The sequence below is a fragment of the Panthera uncia genome, chromosome D2 (assembly GCF_023721935.1).
Source record: "Panthera uncia isolate 11264 chromosome D2, Puncia_PCG_1.0, whole genome shotgun sequence".
NCBI classification, from domain to species: Eukaryota; Metazoa; Chordata; class Mammalia; order Carnivora; family Felidae; genus Panthera; species Panthera uncia.
The window spans coordinates 57,457,863-57,472,643 of record NC_064818.1 but is presented as its reverse complement, the minus strand read 5'-3'; the positions used below and the strand labels follow the sequence as shown (position 1 = coordinate 57,472,643).

At 39.8% G+C, this 14,781-nt stretch overlaps 1 protein-coding gene across 2 annotated transcripts in view; it reads right to left on the bottom strand.

The window, feature by feature from the left end:
* Nucleotides 1–4,326: 4,326 nt before the first annotated feature.
* The window catches only part of SLF2 (SMC5-SMC6 complex localization factor 2), a 45,441-nt gene continuing 34,986 nt past the window's right edge, over nucleotides 4,327–14,781 (bottom strand). For both annotated transcript variants that reach the window (XM_049646471.1, XM_049646470.1), the window contains exons 18-20: nucleotides 13,510–13,596; nucleotides 10,428–10,496; nucleotides 4,327–7,620 (exon numbers count right to left, since the gene is read on the bottom strand). In XM_049646471.1, the coding sequence (XP_049502428.1) occupies nucleotides 7,585–7,620; nucleotides 10,428–10,496; nucleotides 13,510–13,596 (192 nt within the window). In that variant the 3' untranslated portion in view covers nucleotides 4,327–7,584. The remainder of the gene's footprint in view (nucleotides 7,621–10,427; nucleotides 10,497–13,509; nucleotides 13,597–14,781) is intronic.

The following is a 14,781-nucleotide window of genomic DNA, read 5'->3' as shown; positions in this document are numbered from 1 at the left end:
CTACACAATAAAGGTTTGAGGCCAAGGCTCACACGGCCTCCGGGCATCTGGCGTCCTCCACCCTCAAGGGCAGCAGCACCAGTATCGCCCCCTGGTGGTGGCCTCACCACCCCTGCGCTCTCTCCATGGGCTTCTGGCCCACCTTCCCTCCCCTCTAACCCCAGGACCCCTCTGACTTGCCTACTGCTGGGGACTTGCAAACCTGTTCTCTGGGGGCTTAACTTTCCGAGGGCTCTCTGACCAGTCTTCTAATATGGACCTCACTTCTTGCGTTCCTGCTATGCTCTTGGGCTCTCTGCCCAGGGTGCTGAGGGCCAGGGTAGGTGGAGGCCAAGCCTTGGGGGCAGCTCTGAACATAGAACTGGGTCTGGATTCCTAGCTTCACAGCCTCCGGCTGCCTGGTCCTTCAGCTTGACTGTGAGTGGGTGAAAGGAGTTGGGCTTGGAAGGATGAAGTAACAGCTTGGCAAGAAATTCACACAGAAAATGCTGTTTTTCTGAATAAGCCACAACCGTTTGTACCTGTCCATTCAACCAAACCTTTTAGTAACGGGGTTCACCTCCTCAGGGACTGGGTCACTCAGATAACTGCCTTCCTTCCCTTCCAGCTCATGTTGAACATCATTCTTACTCCAGATCTTCCAGTGAACTCTCCTCATAGGCAATTAGACATTCTGTCCCTCCTAGGCTCAACCACCTCACCCCGCAGCGATCTAGGAAGCCCTCCTCAGAATCAACTCCCCAACTCCTCAGACTCAACCATGATGGTCCTCCCATGCAACATTTGGTGCTGCGGTTTCCCTGCAACTCAGGCCATGCCTCTGCCTCAGGGCCTGTTTAAGACCCCTCTAGGGTTTGAATCAAACCGGAGCTCTAGCCATGACCTGGCCTGCTCCTCCCTCCATCATTTATGCCAGTATTGCAATGGGCCCAAGAGCAGGACTTAAATGATGAAGGCCACAGGGACATAGGTAACTGACTCTTGCAGGTACCTGGGTGTCTGAACTCTGGAGAGGCAGGGGGTCAGGGAACAGGCAGATGAACACTGGCCTGAGAGAAGGTGAACAAGAATCAAGTGGCTCTTGTCATTATTGAACTGAAGGGACTCTGGGAAAGGCATGTCACCCCTCTTTCCTGAATATCTCCCAAAGCTAGTTTGGCACTTCATCATATACAGGCTTGTAGTCTGGGCTGCTGTGTGTGACTCCAGATCGCTAGACAGCAGGGCCCACGCTACACTTCCACTTCCCCAGCACTCTAAATAGGATGTGTGTGTATGCGGAGAGGGAGGCAGCTGAGAGAAATGCATATGGTAAAGTGTACACACACACACTTACAAAGACTATCAGGCTTCATTTCAAAACACCGTACCCTCATTCTGTCCTGAGGGATTAATAGCCCCATTTTATAGATGGAAAAACGGGCTCTAAGAGGTTAAGTAACTGGCCTTGAAATTCACTGTTGTGTTTACAGAGAGGAGAATCTGTACCGGAAAAACCTGAGAAGAGAGATACAGGGTAAACCTGAAGGGGAATTATCAAAGGCAGAAACATGCACAGACGTCTATTGGGAGGAGTAGGCAGAAGGGAAGGGGTGTGAAAGAGAAAAGTGAGTTTGATGTGATGAGATGGGAGGGCTCCTAGTGGGAACTAGAAGGGAAAAGTCAGCAAATAGTTCCAGAAAGACCACAGAAGAAAATCCTGATAGATTAAGGAAGTCCACGCTGGGAAGTCCAGGAAAGCCACGGCTAAGAAAAATAAATCTGCGGTCCTGTGGGCAAGTGGGTTGGGGGTGACAGTGGAGGGAAGGCAGGAAGGCTGCTAGCCCCATCGTACCAGACAGGAGACAAATGAAACTGCAGGGGCCCAGTGGGCTAAGAGACGCAGCCCATGTTCTCACAGAACTCACAGCGCTGACTTCAGGTACCTGTGCAGCTGTAGTGATGTGGTGGCAAGTTTAGCATCCCCCTTGCCTACACTGTGAGGCAAGCCTTTCTCCTCCAAGGCGTACGATGGCAGACTCAGAACCTCACACATTCCAAATGAACAAAATGTGTAAATTACAATGCGGAGTTCCAGCATGGCGCTTGCAAGACAGTAGTTGAGCAGCGTATCTCTGATAATATAGATTTAGATCACAATCCATTTCTCTCTGCTGTCCTTCCACTTCAATCTCTGAACCTAATGAAATGATCAGATGTCATGACAATTAACGGAACTTTCTATGAGAAGCCCCTCTGATGGACCATGCTCTTCTCTGCAATCAAGCTGATAAAATATGAATGAGGGGAATACCGACAGTGGAGGCGACTCAAAATCAAAGCAAGAAACGAACCCTAATCTAGCCATGGATCTGTGTCCTGGGACACAGGCAGGGCATTCTTTGAGCAGGTCGTTAGTCATCCTTAAAGTCACTAACCCCAGCTGCTTCACAGGGTGGCTGTGAGAGGACCCCATCTGAAAACCTTCTGTTGTACTTCACAAGCACGGAACATAAAACGTGCTTTTGTTTTTGCTAGACTATTCTCCCCAACTCCTCTGTGAGAAAGTGGCTGTTGTCCTCAGCCACCTACACACCAGTGTTTGCTCCAGGCTTCGCACAGAGCAGTTACTCACTGTAGCAGGGATCCTAGGTGAAGGGGGTAGGTATGAACTCCTGAAACTTGAGCAGAGGTTCCCTGAGGCAAAGAACTCTGGCCTAGTCAAGTTGTCCTGCTTCCTGTTCACTGTGGCAGCATTTCTGTTCCTGCTTTGCCCAGCACTCTCCCTTTAGGTGGCGTGATCTTTATTTTGGCCATATGTATAGCTGAGGTGCTTCTTCGGTAGGGACTGTCACCAGGGCACCAATGCTGTAGTCTCACTGTCCCACTGTGCCTCAGAAGCCTGTTTTGCCTGTTAAGTTTTCCTCCCAGCCAGTCGTCTTGGAGTCAGACCCAAAGCTGGGCCTTCTGGTTTGCCCTCTCTTGACTCCGGCCTGGGGAATGGTTAGCAAGGAAAAGGGAGTGTCAGGGCATGTCCACAAATGCTGGAAAATCACCAACCACCACCCCTTCTCAGTATTAGCATGCTGAGTCCTAAAAAACGTCACAAACTTACATATATATATATATATATATATATATATATATATATATATATATTCTTTTTTAACCAGTAGAGACAGAGCTGGACAGAGAAGCCTCTGAAGCTGTCAGAAGGCATAGAGCACACCCACACTACAATTTTAATATCTGGTTTGCTTAGATGTCAGTGAACCGCACCCCCGCTCCCGCCAAGTGCCTTAAGTTCAATTTTAGCTGTCATTTGAGAAGAGCTTTGAATTGAAGCTAAATAACAACACTTAGCATATATGTCAGGCACCTTGCTAAGAACTTTTCATGGATTAGTTCACTTAATCCTCACAAGTTCTGAGATAGACATCATTATTATTCCTTTTAACAGATGAAGAAATGAAGGTTCAGACAAGTTAAGTAACTTGACAAAGATCAAGGGTTTGGCATGGTCAGTCTGGGATCTGAGGTCAGGACTAAGGTCAAGGTCAAGGCTCTTAACTTGCACAAGGCTGTACTGCCTGTCTCTCTGTACTTCAGGCAGCACCTATGCTTCCACCTGGCTGTCACTCCCCCCACCTCTAAAATGCTCACAAGTGGTCTCCTCCAAACCAGCCTGTCAGGAGACAGAAATACTGGTATGGTTCTGGAAACTGAGGCCTCTGGTAACCCTTCTATAAGCTTATTAACAGTTTCTCCTGTGAGTTGTCGTCAACCTGTGTCTCCCCTCAGCTGGCATACCCACAACCGTATCTGCCTGGCAGGTTGAAGGTGGTCCCGAGCCCTGCCTCTGCATTGTATGGCTTCTCCTTTCTTTGCCCTGGGCTCTAGAACAAGGGAGCCAGGCCAATGGTATTCCTTTCCGGTCCACTTTGCTGAGCACCAAAGCATTTTCACCTGGATACCAGAAGGGTAAGAGTCAGGAGAGCTCTGTGTTGTTCGCCACTGAATCCTCAAGAGTGCCTAGCATGTAGCAGGTACGCAATAGTTGTTGATGAACCTAGTGATCGGGGTAATGGAAGAATGAGATTACTGAATTGCTGACTGCCAAGTATGCAGCAGATTATTATATGGGTTATGTAAAACTGAACTGTGTGCTACTACAGCTTTATGTTTTCCAGAAATAGGAGACATCAAGCTAAAAAACAGACTGAAGAATCCAAAGCAAGAGGGGAAAAAAATTCAGTTTAAAAACTAGGGGATGGGGCAGGGGAAGAAACAGCACATTCCAGAGACTTCACCATTCCCCACTCCCAAACAAATATTACCAAACACATGTTCAAACTGAGAAAAAGCATTTTTAATAACACACACATACATTCATGGGACTTTAAACAAGATGTAGTAAAAAAATCTTAAAAAAAAAAAAAAAAAAAAAAAGGAAAGAGGAAAAGAAATCTGCATTTACTTTTGAACTGCCGAAGAGCTGGTGGATTAACTCACTGACAGGACTGCCCAGGGAAAACAAATGCACAGATAATGAGGTGCACCAACACTGTTAATGAGTAAGAAATAACAACCACGGTTCATGCTCTACACACCCAGCCACCGGTACCCTAATCTTGCCTCCTTAGAGACAAACCAGGACAGTCCCTTCCCTAATTTTCCAACTCAGTCACTTGTTAATGGGTGACCTCTTAAATTTTTTATTTTTAAATTTAAAAATTACCCTTGGTTTAAAGACTCCACACATTATTACTGGCCAGTCCCCACCAACTATACTTGTTTTGATAGAAATAAAAATGCAAATGCTCTAACTGAGCCTGGATGACAACACATCTTTCTCTCTCTTTTACATCTGGGGAGATTTTTGTGAAGTCAAAAGCAAGCTATTATTTGTACTGCAAAATAAAACCAAACGCCAACCTTCCGAAAGGTGACAAAGGCACCACTGCCATCAGGAGATAGGAAATGTACAAATGCTGTTACTTTACTGCTACATAGATGCGTTTTGTGCACAGAGAGCCTCTTCACTTAACATGATATAACGAATAGAATTATTATTTTCTGATAATGAGAAAAAACAGTTTAGAAAAGGCAAACAGTTACACACAAAAGCATAAACACTTACAAGTACCTTAATTTTTAGCTTGCAAGAAGGGTAATAAGTTTGACATACATATCCAGAAAATTAGACAAGATTATTTTTGGCACAGTAATATTGCCAAACACACCACCACTCAGTGCAAGCTTTGTTTGCCAAGTCCCAAAAGTGGCCTGACATTCTCTGTGCAATGAACATTTTCTCCCCCGCTACCATCCCATTCGCTGGGCAACAACAGCAGGAGGGAGACAAAACATGGGGACTCAAGAGGGAGAAGGATAATCCTTGATTTGGGAGAAAAGTCATGGGCTACTTGTGCTAGAAGAGAATCACAGGATTTGTATGAGAACCCAATGCAAATACTGACTGGAGTATGACCTGGAGATGGAGAGATCTAACCAGAGTCATAAATACAAGGGCCCAAACCGATGTCTGGCCATTTTTAAAGGGACAGATGAAGTCTTTTTCTCTAATGAAGAAAGGCAATTAAAAATAGAGACTTTTCTTATTGGAACTGCTAAATAAAAATGTATCAAAGTGGTTTTAAATTTGATGAGCAGTTATCTGTGGAAACTGCGATACAAAAGGGTCACTTAAAAAAAAACCTGAATAACCCACTTGTCCCCCCGTCAATGTACACGATTAGAAAATATTTACACACTGTAATTACAAGCAATATAAGCAGTATTTTATACTTTGAGATTTTGTACACTTTACACAATGCAAAATGAGAAAAATATGAACACTTATAAAATTACACACAAATAATGTATCTACAAAGTATTAAATTACAAAGAGTGAAAGCCCCCATTGTTGGGCAGATAGATGCCAGAGTTTCAAGCTTCTGTCAAATAGAACTCTTTGTATCTATCTCATTAACCATAAGTGGCATTTTCTAATAATACCCTTGAGAGGTAGTATCAAGATAATAATATTCTTACCAGTAAACTCAACACAGAATAAAACTTTTGTTGGTCTGACTCTTGGAGCCTCATTCAGCTGGGGTTCTTGGGAACTGGATTTACTAAGTCTTCCCTATAAAATCTCTAACTGCTCAATGCCTGACATGGGCTCAAAAGTTATTTATACTATTGTAAATGATAAATTTAAGATAAAATGCTTTTTTCTCCTAAGCCTCAATTTAGAGGTAGAAAGCTATTTTTTCAAAATTTATTTTCTCCCCTCTCAAATCATAAACGCGCAGTCCAATTCCCTTCCTCTCCATCGTCCTTCCCCCACCACAACTGGAGACATGAGAATGCTCAGGAAAGCAGTGTCATCCAAGTCAACATTGAAAGAAAAAAGTTGGCATTTTCATTCAAGAAACAAACCGTCCTAAAAGGACAATCAACAAAAGAATTGCTCAGTTAGCTAGTAAGAGTCTATTACTACCAAAGGCTTCAAAGGGCCCTTGGGCTACGATCAGCATGTGCACTTCTACTAACCCTCCACCATTTAAACCAAAGGATGGCTTTCCAGTGTTTAAGAATTTAGAGCAGCTGTGGTTTTCAAGTGCAACAACTTTAAAAATACAAGCACACACACACGTGTGCAATATTCCAAAGAATAAACTCCATCCAGGTCTCTACCAAGCTTATATACTCATGAAAGTAAGGTTTTTGGAAACTTGTCCAGATCGTTAAGCTTCTATAATATAGACTTCTGTAATATGGCTAACCAAGGGCCAGAATTCTAAGATTTAGCCAAGAATCTAAGATTTAACCAGTATTTAAAAAATATATATACACTTAAAAGGAATCCAAAACAAACGGCATATGAATGTTTTGGCATAAAAACGGAGATACTATTTTATAGCTTAACTTCTTCCCCTTAAGGAGGATCTAACACTATACCAGATTTCTGTTTCTCAACTCTTTAAATGTATTTTAAAACCTAACAGATTTATAATCTTGAATAGTGAAGGAAAAAGTATGGATTGAAATCTCCCTGTGGTTTATAGGAGTTACAGAAAAGATTTATCCTTTTTGTTATTAAACTCAGTTCTAAGATTTCTTTTTGAGTCCTAAAATAACCAAGAGAAAATTAAACTCAACTGGAACTTGGTCTTGATTTCCATCTCCAACTGCTCAAGTTGGTCCAAACCCTTTCCTACATATTTCCTGTGATTATCCAAGTGCCATAAATACAATCCAAAAAAAAAAAAAAAAGGATAACTGGCTTACAATTTAACAAGAGCAGTTAATAGGGGCAGATTCGACATGCAACTATTAGCTGCTTCTACCTCTCCCCTCTTGTTATAGGATTCTGCTCTTTTTAAAAGGCCAGTTGCCTTAAAATTAAGCAGATCACGTTTCATATCTGCTTCAGAAATGGCAATTTCTTCATTACCAGCTTCATACTAGACATTCAAGTGGCACATTGCAGCGCATTTTCTAAGCATTCCACTGGAGTTTGTAGTATTCTTTCTACTCCTCTAGGAAAAACTCTTATTGAATTTCTCTTGGTTCATATTTTTGCTGCTTCAACTCCTGTTAAGAATCTGGTACCCAGAAGTCATGAAGCTGCCCCTAGAAAAGGGAAGGGGGGGGAAAAAACAGGACAAAGTGAAGTCAGATTATGAATTAATCCTTATAAAACTAACCATCAAACAGGCTTTTGATAAAAAAAAGCAGTAACATCTTTATATTGTATATTTCTCTGAAAATTTATGGTAATCAATTTTCACATTTTGTGGTCTAACTTTAAATTAAAAAAAGTATAAAATAAAAGCAAGATGTTTTCCTCACCAACACCTATGTGGAGAATCACATTTGAGAAGATTAAGTAAAATGTTAGGCTGACTAATATAAAAGTTTTGGTATTAAATTCTTTTGTTTTAATTCCACATTAGCAAAGATGGCCAGCCTAAAATCTTTCACGATTAGAAACTGAAACAACAACAACAAAACATTCATCAGCTTAAGATTTCTCAAAGGTTTCTTCTCTAACAGAGCATGCGTATCTTATGAAGGGCAACTACAGCAAAAGAGCTAAAATACAAAATACAGAGATTACTTTTCTTAATTAATCTTCACTGTTCCTGTTGCTTTGATATAAAATATAAACAACTGCTAGGTCCTAGCTACTGAAATTATGGTCCCTGGACCAGAAGCACTGCCATCTATCTGAGAACCTGTGAGAAACGCAGCATCTCTCAGGTCCCACTCCACACCTATCAAGTCAAAATCTGCATTTCAGTAAGTTGATGCCTGTGCATATTAGAATTTGAGAAATCACATTTTTATTTATTTTTAACACATTAAAAAAATGTTTATTTTGAGAGAGGGAGAAAGCACGTGCGCACAAGTAGGTCAGGGGCAAAGAGAGATGGAGGGAGAGAGAAAATCTTAAGCAGGCTCTGTGCTATCAGCGCAGAGCTCCTAGTGGGGCTTGATTCCTCGAACCATGAGATCATGACTGGAGCTGAAATCAAGAGTTGGATGTTCAACCAATTGAGCCACCCAGGTGCTCCGAGAAGCATCATTTTAGACAACAACGTATCAGTTAGTTTGTATGTAAAAGGCAAATTTATAGTATGGCAAGTTTAATACCAGGTGCTTATGCCCCTCTTAAGCAAAGTCCCCTTAGATATGACACTATAAGCCTAAGTAACAAAGGAAAAATAATAAAACTGGACCTCATCACAGTTAAAAAACTTTTGTTCTAACAAGTGATACCATCAAGGCAATGAAAAGACAACACACAGAACTGGTGACTATATTTGCAAATTATATACTTAACAAGGGATTTGTCTTTGGAACAAATGGAGAATTCTTTTTCTTTTTTTTTTGAATTTTTAAGTCTATTTATTTTTGAGGGAGACAGAGACAGCGTGAGCAGGGGAGGGGCAGAGAGAGAGGAAGAGTGAGAGAAAATCCCAAGCAGGCTCTGCACTGTCAGCGCAGAGCCCGATGCAGAGCTCGGACTCACAAAACTGTGAGATCATGACCTAAGCTGAAACTGAGAGTCGGAAGCTTAACCAACTGAGCCACCCAGGCACCCCCAATTTTTTTTAAGTTTATTTATTTATTTTGAGAAAGAGAGAATGAGCTGGGGAGAGGGGCAGAGAGAGAGGATCCCAAGCAGGCTCTGCACCATCAGTGCAGAGCCCGATGAACAATTCAAACTCATGAACTATGAGATCATGACCTGAGCCGAAATCAAGAGTTGGATGCTTAACCAAGTGAACCACCCAGGTGCCCCAAAAACAGATGGAGAATTCTTACAATTCAATAATAAAAAGATAAAAACCCAATTAAAAAACAAGCAAAGGATTTCAACAGACATTTCTCCAAGGAAGCTACATGAATGGACAACAAGCATACGAAATGTGAATCAAAACCACAAGGAGATTCCACTGTTTAACACCTTACTATGGCTATAATAAAAAACAACAGATAATAACAAGTGCCAGCGCAAAGTGGAGAACTTAGAAACCTCATGCATTCTGGTAGCAACGTAAAAGGGTGCACTTCGGAAAACAGTCTGGCAATTCCTCAGAGCATTTAACACAGAATTACCATATGACTCAGCAATTGCACTTCCAGGTATACACCCCAAATCTTTTCATTTGAAAACATGTTCACAAAAACCTGTGTAAAGTTATTCATGGAAGTATTATTCAGAATAGCCAGGAAGTGGAAACAACTCAAATGTTCATCTAAAAAGTGGATAAATCAAATGAGATACATCCATACAATGGAATATTATTTGGCAATAGAAGGGACATATGTGGTAGCTGGATTCGCCTAACATGTTGTGAAAGAAGCCAGTCATAAAAGACCACCCAGTATATCATTTCACATCCATGAGATGTGAAGAATAGGCAAATCTATACAGACAGAAAGAGCAGTGGTTGTCTTAAGGCTTGGGAAGAGTTGGTAATAGAAATTCAGGTGGTTGGGGAATGGGCAGTGACTGCTAATGGGTTCTGGGATTTCTTTCTAGAGTAACAAAAATGTTTTAAAGTATATTAAAAATTTGGTAGTGATGGTTACACCGCTCAGTACATATACTAAAGACCACTTTTAAATGAGTGAAATGTATGATACGTGAATTTTATCTCAATAAAACTGTAAAGAAAAACGCTCCTGAAGACATAACCCCCTTTTGATGCAATGTAACATTTTAAAGTGGGCTCAATAGTCTCTGGAAATAAATTAATATAAAGCAAACAAAAACTAAAAAACATATACACACTACTATATGGGAGTTTTCAGTTTATCTTAAGATACCAAGAAGCAAGTGCTCGGTCATATTTTTTACGAACAGTATGAAGAAATGCCATTTAGCAAAACTACTAAGAATAAAATAAAATTGTTTAATAAAATGACACCTGAGTAGGCCGACAGTTCTGGATTATTTCCTGCCATTTTCCATGTATCCTGGCAACCAGGTCTTTTACCTTAAAACATCAAAAAGGGGAAAAGGGATCAGATCAAAACATTCTTAACTAAAATCAATTTAATGTTTTATACAAATTATCTGATAGTTATGACAGGCCCACACCCAACAATTCAACTTAATTTTGTCAAGAAAGAGAAAATAAACTACTCATCTTCTGGCTTTCAAATCATAGTGATTAATAATAAGACTTTTCTTGATCACCATAATCTAAATTACTGAATGCTTAAGACTCTATTCTCCCATTAGTTACCAAAGATCATCCAGAGAAAAACATATTCCCTGCCTTCAAGACACTTATATTTTCAACATGCTGGCTTTTGAACACCCACATAGAGAAGCTGAAGTGTGGGCTTTGTTATAGGCCCGAAGACTTTGGCTGTTCCCTGCCTTTCCAACTTCTATTTGAAAGACTTGAGGCCACAAAAATGGTTGTCATTTGCTCCTTTCCACATATTGGAACATCCAAGATTCACTGTTACGTCTCTCTAGGTATCTGCAAAGTACTATGAATCTTCTTTATTATTATTATTTTTTTTTAACATTTTTTTCATGTTTATTCATTTTTGAGAGAGAAAGAGGACGAGTGGGGGAGGGGAAGAGAGAGAGAGAGGGAAACACCGAATACGAAGCAGGTTCCAGGCTCCAAGCTGTCAGCAAGAGCCCAATGCGGGGCTTGGACCCACGTCGAGGTAACTGACTGAGCCACCCAGGCACCCCTATTATTATTTTTTAAATGTTTATTCATTTTTGAGAGACAGAGAGAGAGAGAGAGAGAGCACACGCGAGTGCGTTCGAGCATGCCCCAGTGGGGGAGGGGCAGTGAGGATCTGAAGCAGGTTCTGTGTTGATAGTAGACAGCCTGATGTGAGGCTCGAACTGACAAATCATGAGATCATGACCTGAGCTGAGCTGAAGTCGGATACTTAACCAACTGAGCCACCCAGGCGTCGCTATGAATCCTCTTTAAGTACCAAGTATATTCCTGCATTTGAAGGTTTAGTAAGACTGTCTGAAAGTCAAACTTTTCAACCACTCTAGAGATACTCAATAAGCTCTTAAACATAATTGCTTGAGAAAAATGTTTTCAACAAGTCAGGAATTTTATAGCTGCTTTAAGGTCTGTTTCCCCCCGCTTCCCCTTTAGAGTTCGGCAGATTCAGTTTCTCCAAAACAATCACCTTTTCTACTATGGGCTGTGAAGAGGCAACTTCTCAGCAGAACCATCCTCTGAAGCAATTTCCATACATCTCTGTGCTCTCTCCACTCTTAAGTAAGAGAAGCCCTGGCACCAGTCTATCCTGACCCTTGGCTTTAAGAAACAGAAAACTTGGGTGGTCCTCTTTTCTCTTTCAGCATATCTGTCAGCAACAGCCACTACCACCAAGTTCTACAGGCCAGTAACTCGAGTCAATGTTCAAAAGCATGTGCTTCTCTGAAACTATGGTTTCCACTCTAAGGCAAAGAGCTATCCCCTACATATTTCTGAAAATCTGCAATCTGATACGACTTCATTAGCTGCTCATCTTTGTATTTAACTTAAATCTACTAAGATAAATACACATACCGAATCCAAACAGGCATTGTTGAAATGGTTAAACTTTACAGCTAATTAATGTAAGATATAAAGTTACAAAGCTGAAACTTCACATTTAATGATTTATCTAAACACAGTGGAAAAAAAAAAAAAAACAACCACAGCTTTACATTACAAATGCTAAAAGGTGATTTGGAATAAAAAAAAATCCTTAGAAGAAAAAGCTTTAAAAAAAGTATTACTTATTTTTGTTTCGGAAAAAAACGTCAAATCATTTTATTAATACTAAAGTTGCTTTCCTAACTCCATTATCATATTCTGCTTTTCTAGTGTCTTTGAATATACTAAATTTTTAAGAAAAAAGTTTATTACCAAGCTTACTGAACCTTTTCCATCCTAGAGCTCAGACTGGGTGATGTAGAACTGAGAAATCTGAAGAATCCTTTTTAATATATCCTCTAATGGAGCATTCAAAGAATAACAGCTAACCTATTTCTTCTCTATGAACAAAAGTTTTCAACCATCACAAAACTTTATAACCACTTTTAAAACTTATATATTTATTTAAACAATGCTTTTAACCCTTGAAACTCACTTAAGCATAAAAGTCTTAATTTGTACAATAGGACAAAAGCTAATAAATTTCATTAGAACTGAAGAATTTTCTCCTTAGCTGTCAGGAGCTTTAGAATAGAGAGTATAGTAAAATGAAAAATGTATTTGTTTCCAGATTTTTTTTCCTTTTCCTTTTATTTTTTGAAGTAATCTCTACACTTGGGGCACCTGCGTAGCCCAGTCAGTTAAGCATCTGCCTCTTGATTTTGGCTCAGGTCATGATATTGCCATTCATGAGTTTGAGCCCCTTGTTGGGTTTTGCTTGGGATCCTCTTTTTCTTTCTCCCTGCCCCTCCCCTGCTTTCTCTCTCTCAAAAACAAACTTAAAAAAAAAAAAAAGTAACCTTAACACTCATTGTGGGGCTCAAACTCACGACCCCGAGATTAAGAGTTGCATTGCTCTATGGACTGAGCCAGGCAGGCGCCCTTCCTTTCATTTTTAATCTAGTTAGAAGTACTTAGTAGAAGCTTCTACTGACTTCTGTTATTAAAAGAGAAAGTCATATTTCCCATCTTATGTGTACTTTTTTTTTTTAATTTTTTTTTTCAACGTTTTTTATTTATTTTTGGGACAGAGAGAGACAGAGCATGAACGGGGGAGGGGCAGAGAGAGAGAGGGAGACACAGAATCAGAAACAGGCTCCAGGCTCCGAGCCATCAGCCCAGAGCCTGATGCGGGGCTCGAACTCACGGACCTCGAGATCGTGACCTGGCTGAAGTCGGACGCTTAACCGACTGCGCCACCCAGGCGCCCCTGTGTACTTTTTTTTTAAAGAGAGGCTTATATGTTTCTTTTCCTTAAATATTAACATAATCAAGGTTCAACAACAAAACCTAACAATTCTTTGAAAAACACACTTACCTTAGTTCTATAAAACAGTCTTGCATCTTCCCTAATGTCACACTTAACATGCTTTTCCAAAGCCCCACAGAGATGCACGAAGTGTTTCTGTGCAAGACAAGCATGAGGAATGAAAACAAGTCTGAAGCATTGTAAATTAACAAAGAGATTATGCCATTAGAACAAAAACCATTTAAAAATCTGTCATTAACTAGTTAGTGACTTTTGATGTTAACCATCCAACTTAATAGCAGTCGTATCAGTGAAAATAGTAACTGCCACAACAGTAAGACTGTCAAGGTTTACTCCAAGTTGACATAAAAATATACACAAAAATGGAAGTTGTTTTGCTGTATATTAAGCTACACTAATGAAAAATTAATGCTAGAGCTCAGACTATGAAGTAATAATGCTCAGAAATTTAGAGTCCTTTTTTTCTAACACGTTCTGTAACTGAATATTCAAATAACAGCTAACTTACTTTTTCTCTATGAACAATACAAGCTTTAAAAGTACTTTTTTGAAAAATTAAGTGTCTTAAGTTTTAGAAGTGTATAGGCCAAAAGAGTCATTGTCATATATACACTAAAGTTGAATATACTAAGGTGAGAATGTAAATGGACACTTTTGGAAGGGAAATATAATAACCACTATCTTATAATAATTAAAATTTGAAAAATTTACAACCTTTGATCTAGAAATTCTAATTCTAGTAATTTATCCTATAGAAATGCTTATATAGGTTGGTAGAGATCTATAAATAAGCATGTTCACGTTAGTACTGGTATAATCACAAAGAGTATAATGTTCATCAAAAAGCTTTTGAAGTACTACCGTTATCAGACAGAAGTGCTAATATCTTAAGGCAAAAAAAAGTAAGTTGCAAATATGAACAGTATGACTCCATTTTTTGTTAAGTATATGCACAAATTATGGAGGAATTTATAGGAGGGCACTGGATTATAGGAGTCTTTCACTTTTTACCTTACATAGTTTTAAAACAGTTGAATTTTTTAATAATAATCACTGCTTCTAATCAGAAAAAAATAATTTAAAAAAATGTGAAGACCATGTAAGAACAATATAGATACATGACAATAGATTCCAACCAGGAGAGCAAACATAATTCTATGTACAATAATGTTTATAAAAATACATGAACCAATCACTGCACAAAGAAGGAAACCATGAACAACATGAAAAGGCAATCTACTGACTCGAAGAAGATATTTGCAAAGGATATATCTGATAAGGGGTTAGTATTCAAAATATAAAAACACTGAGAAATAATCC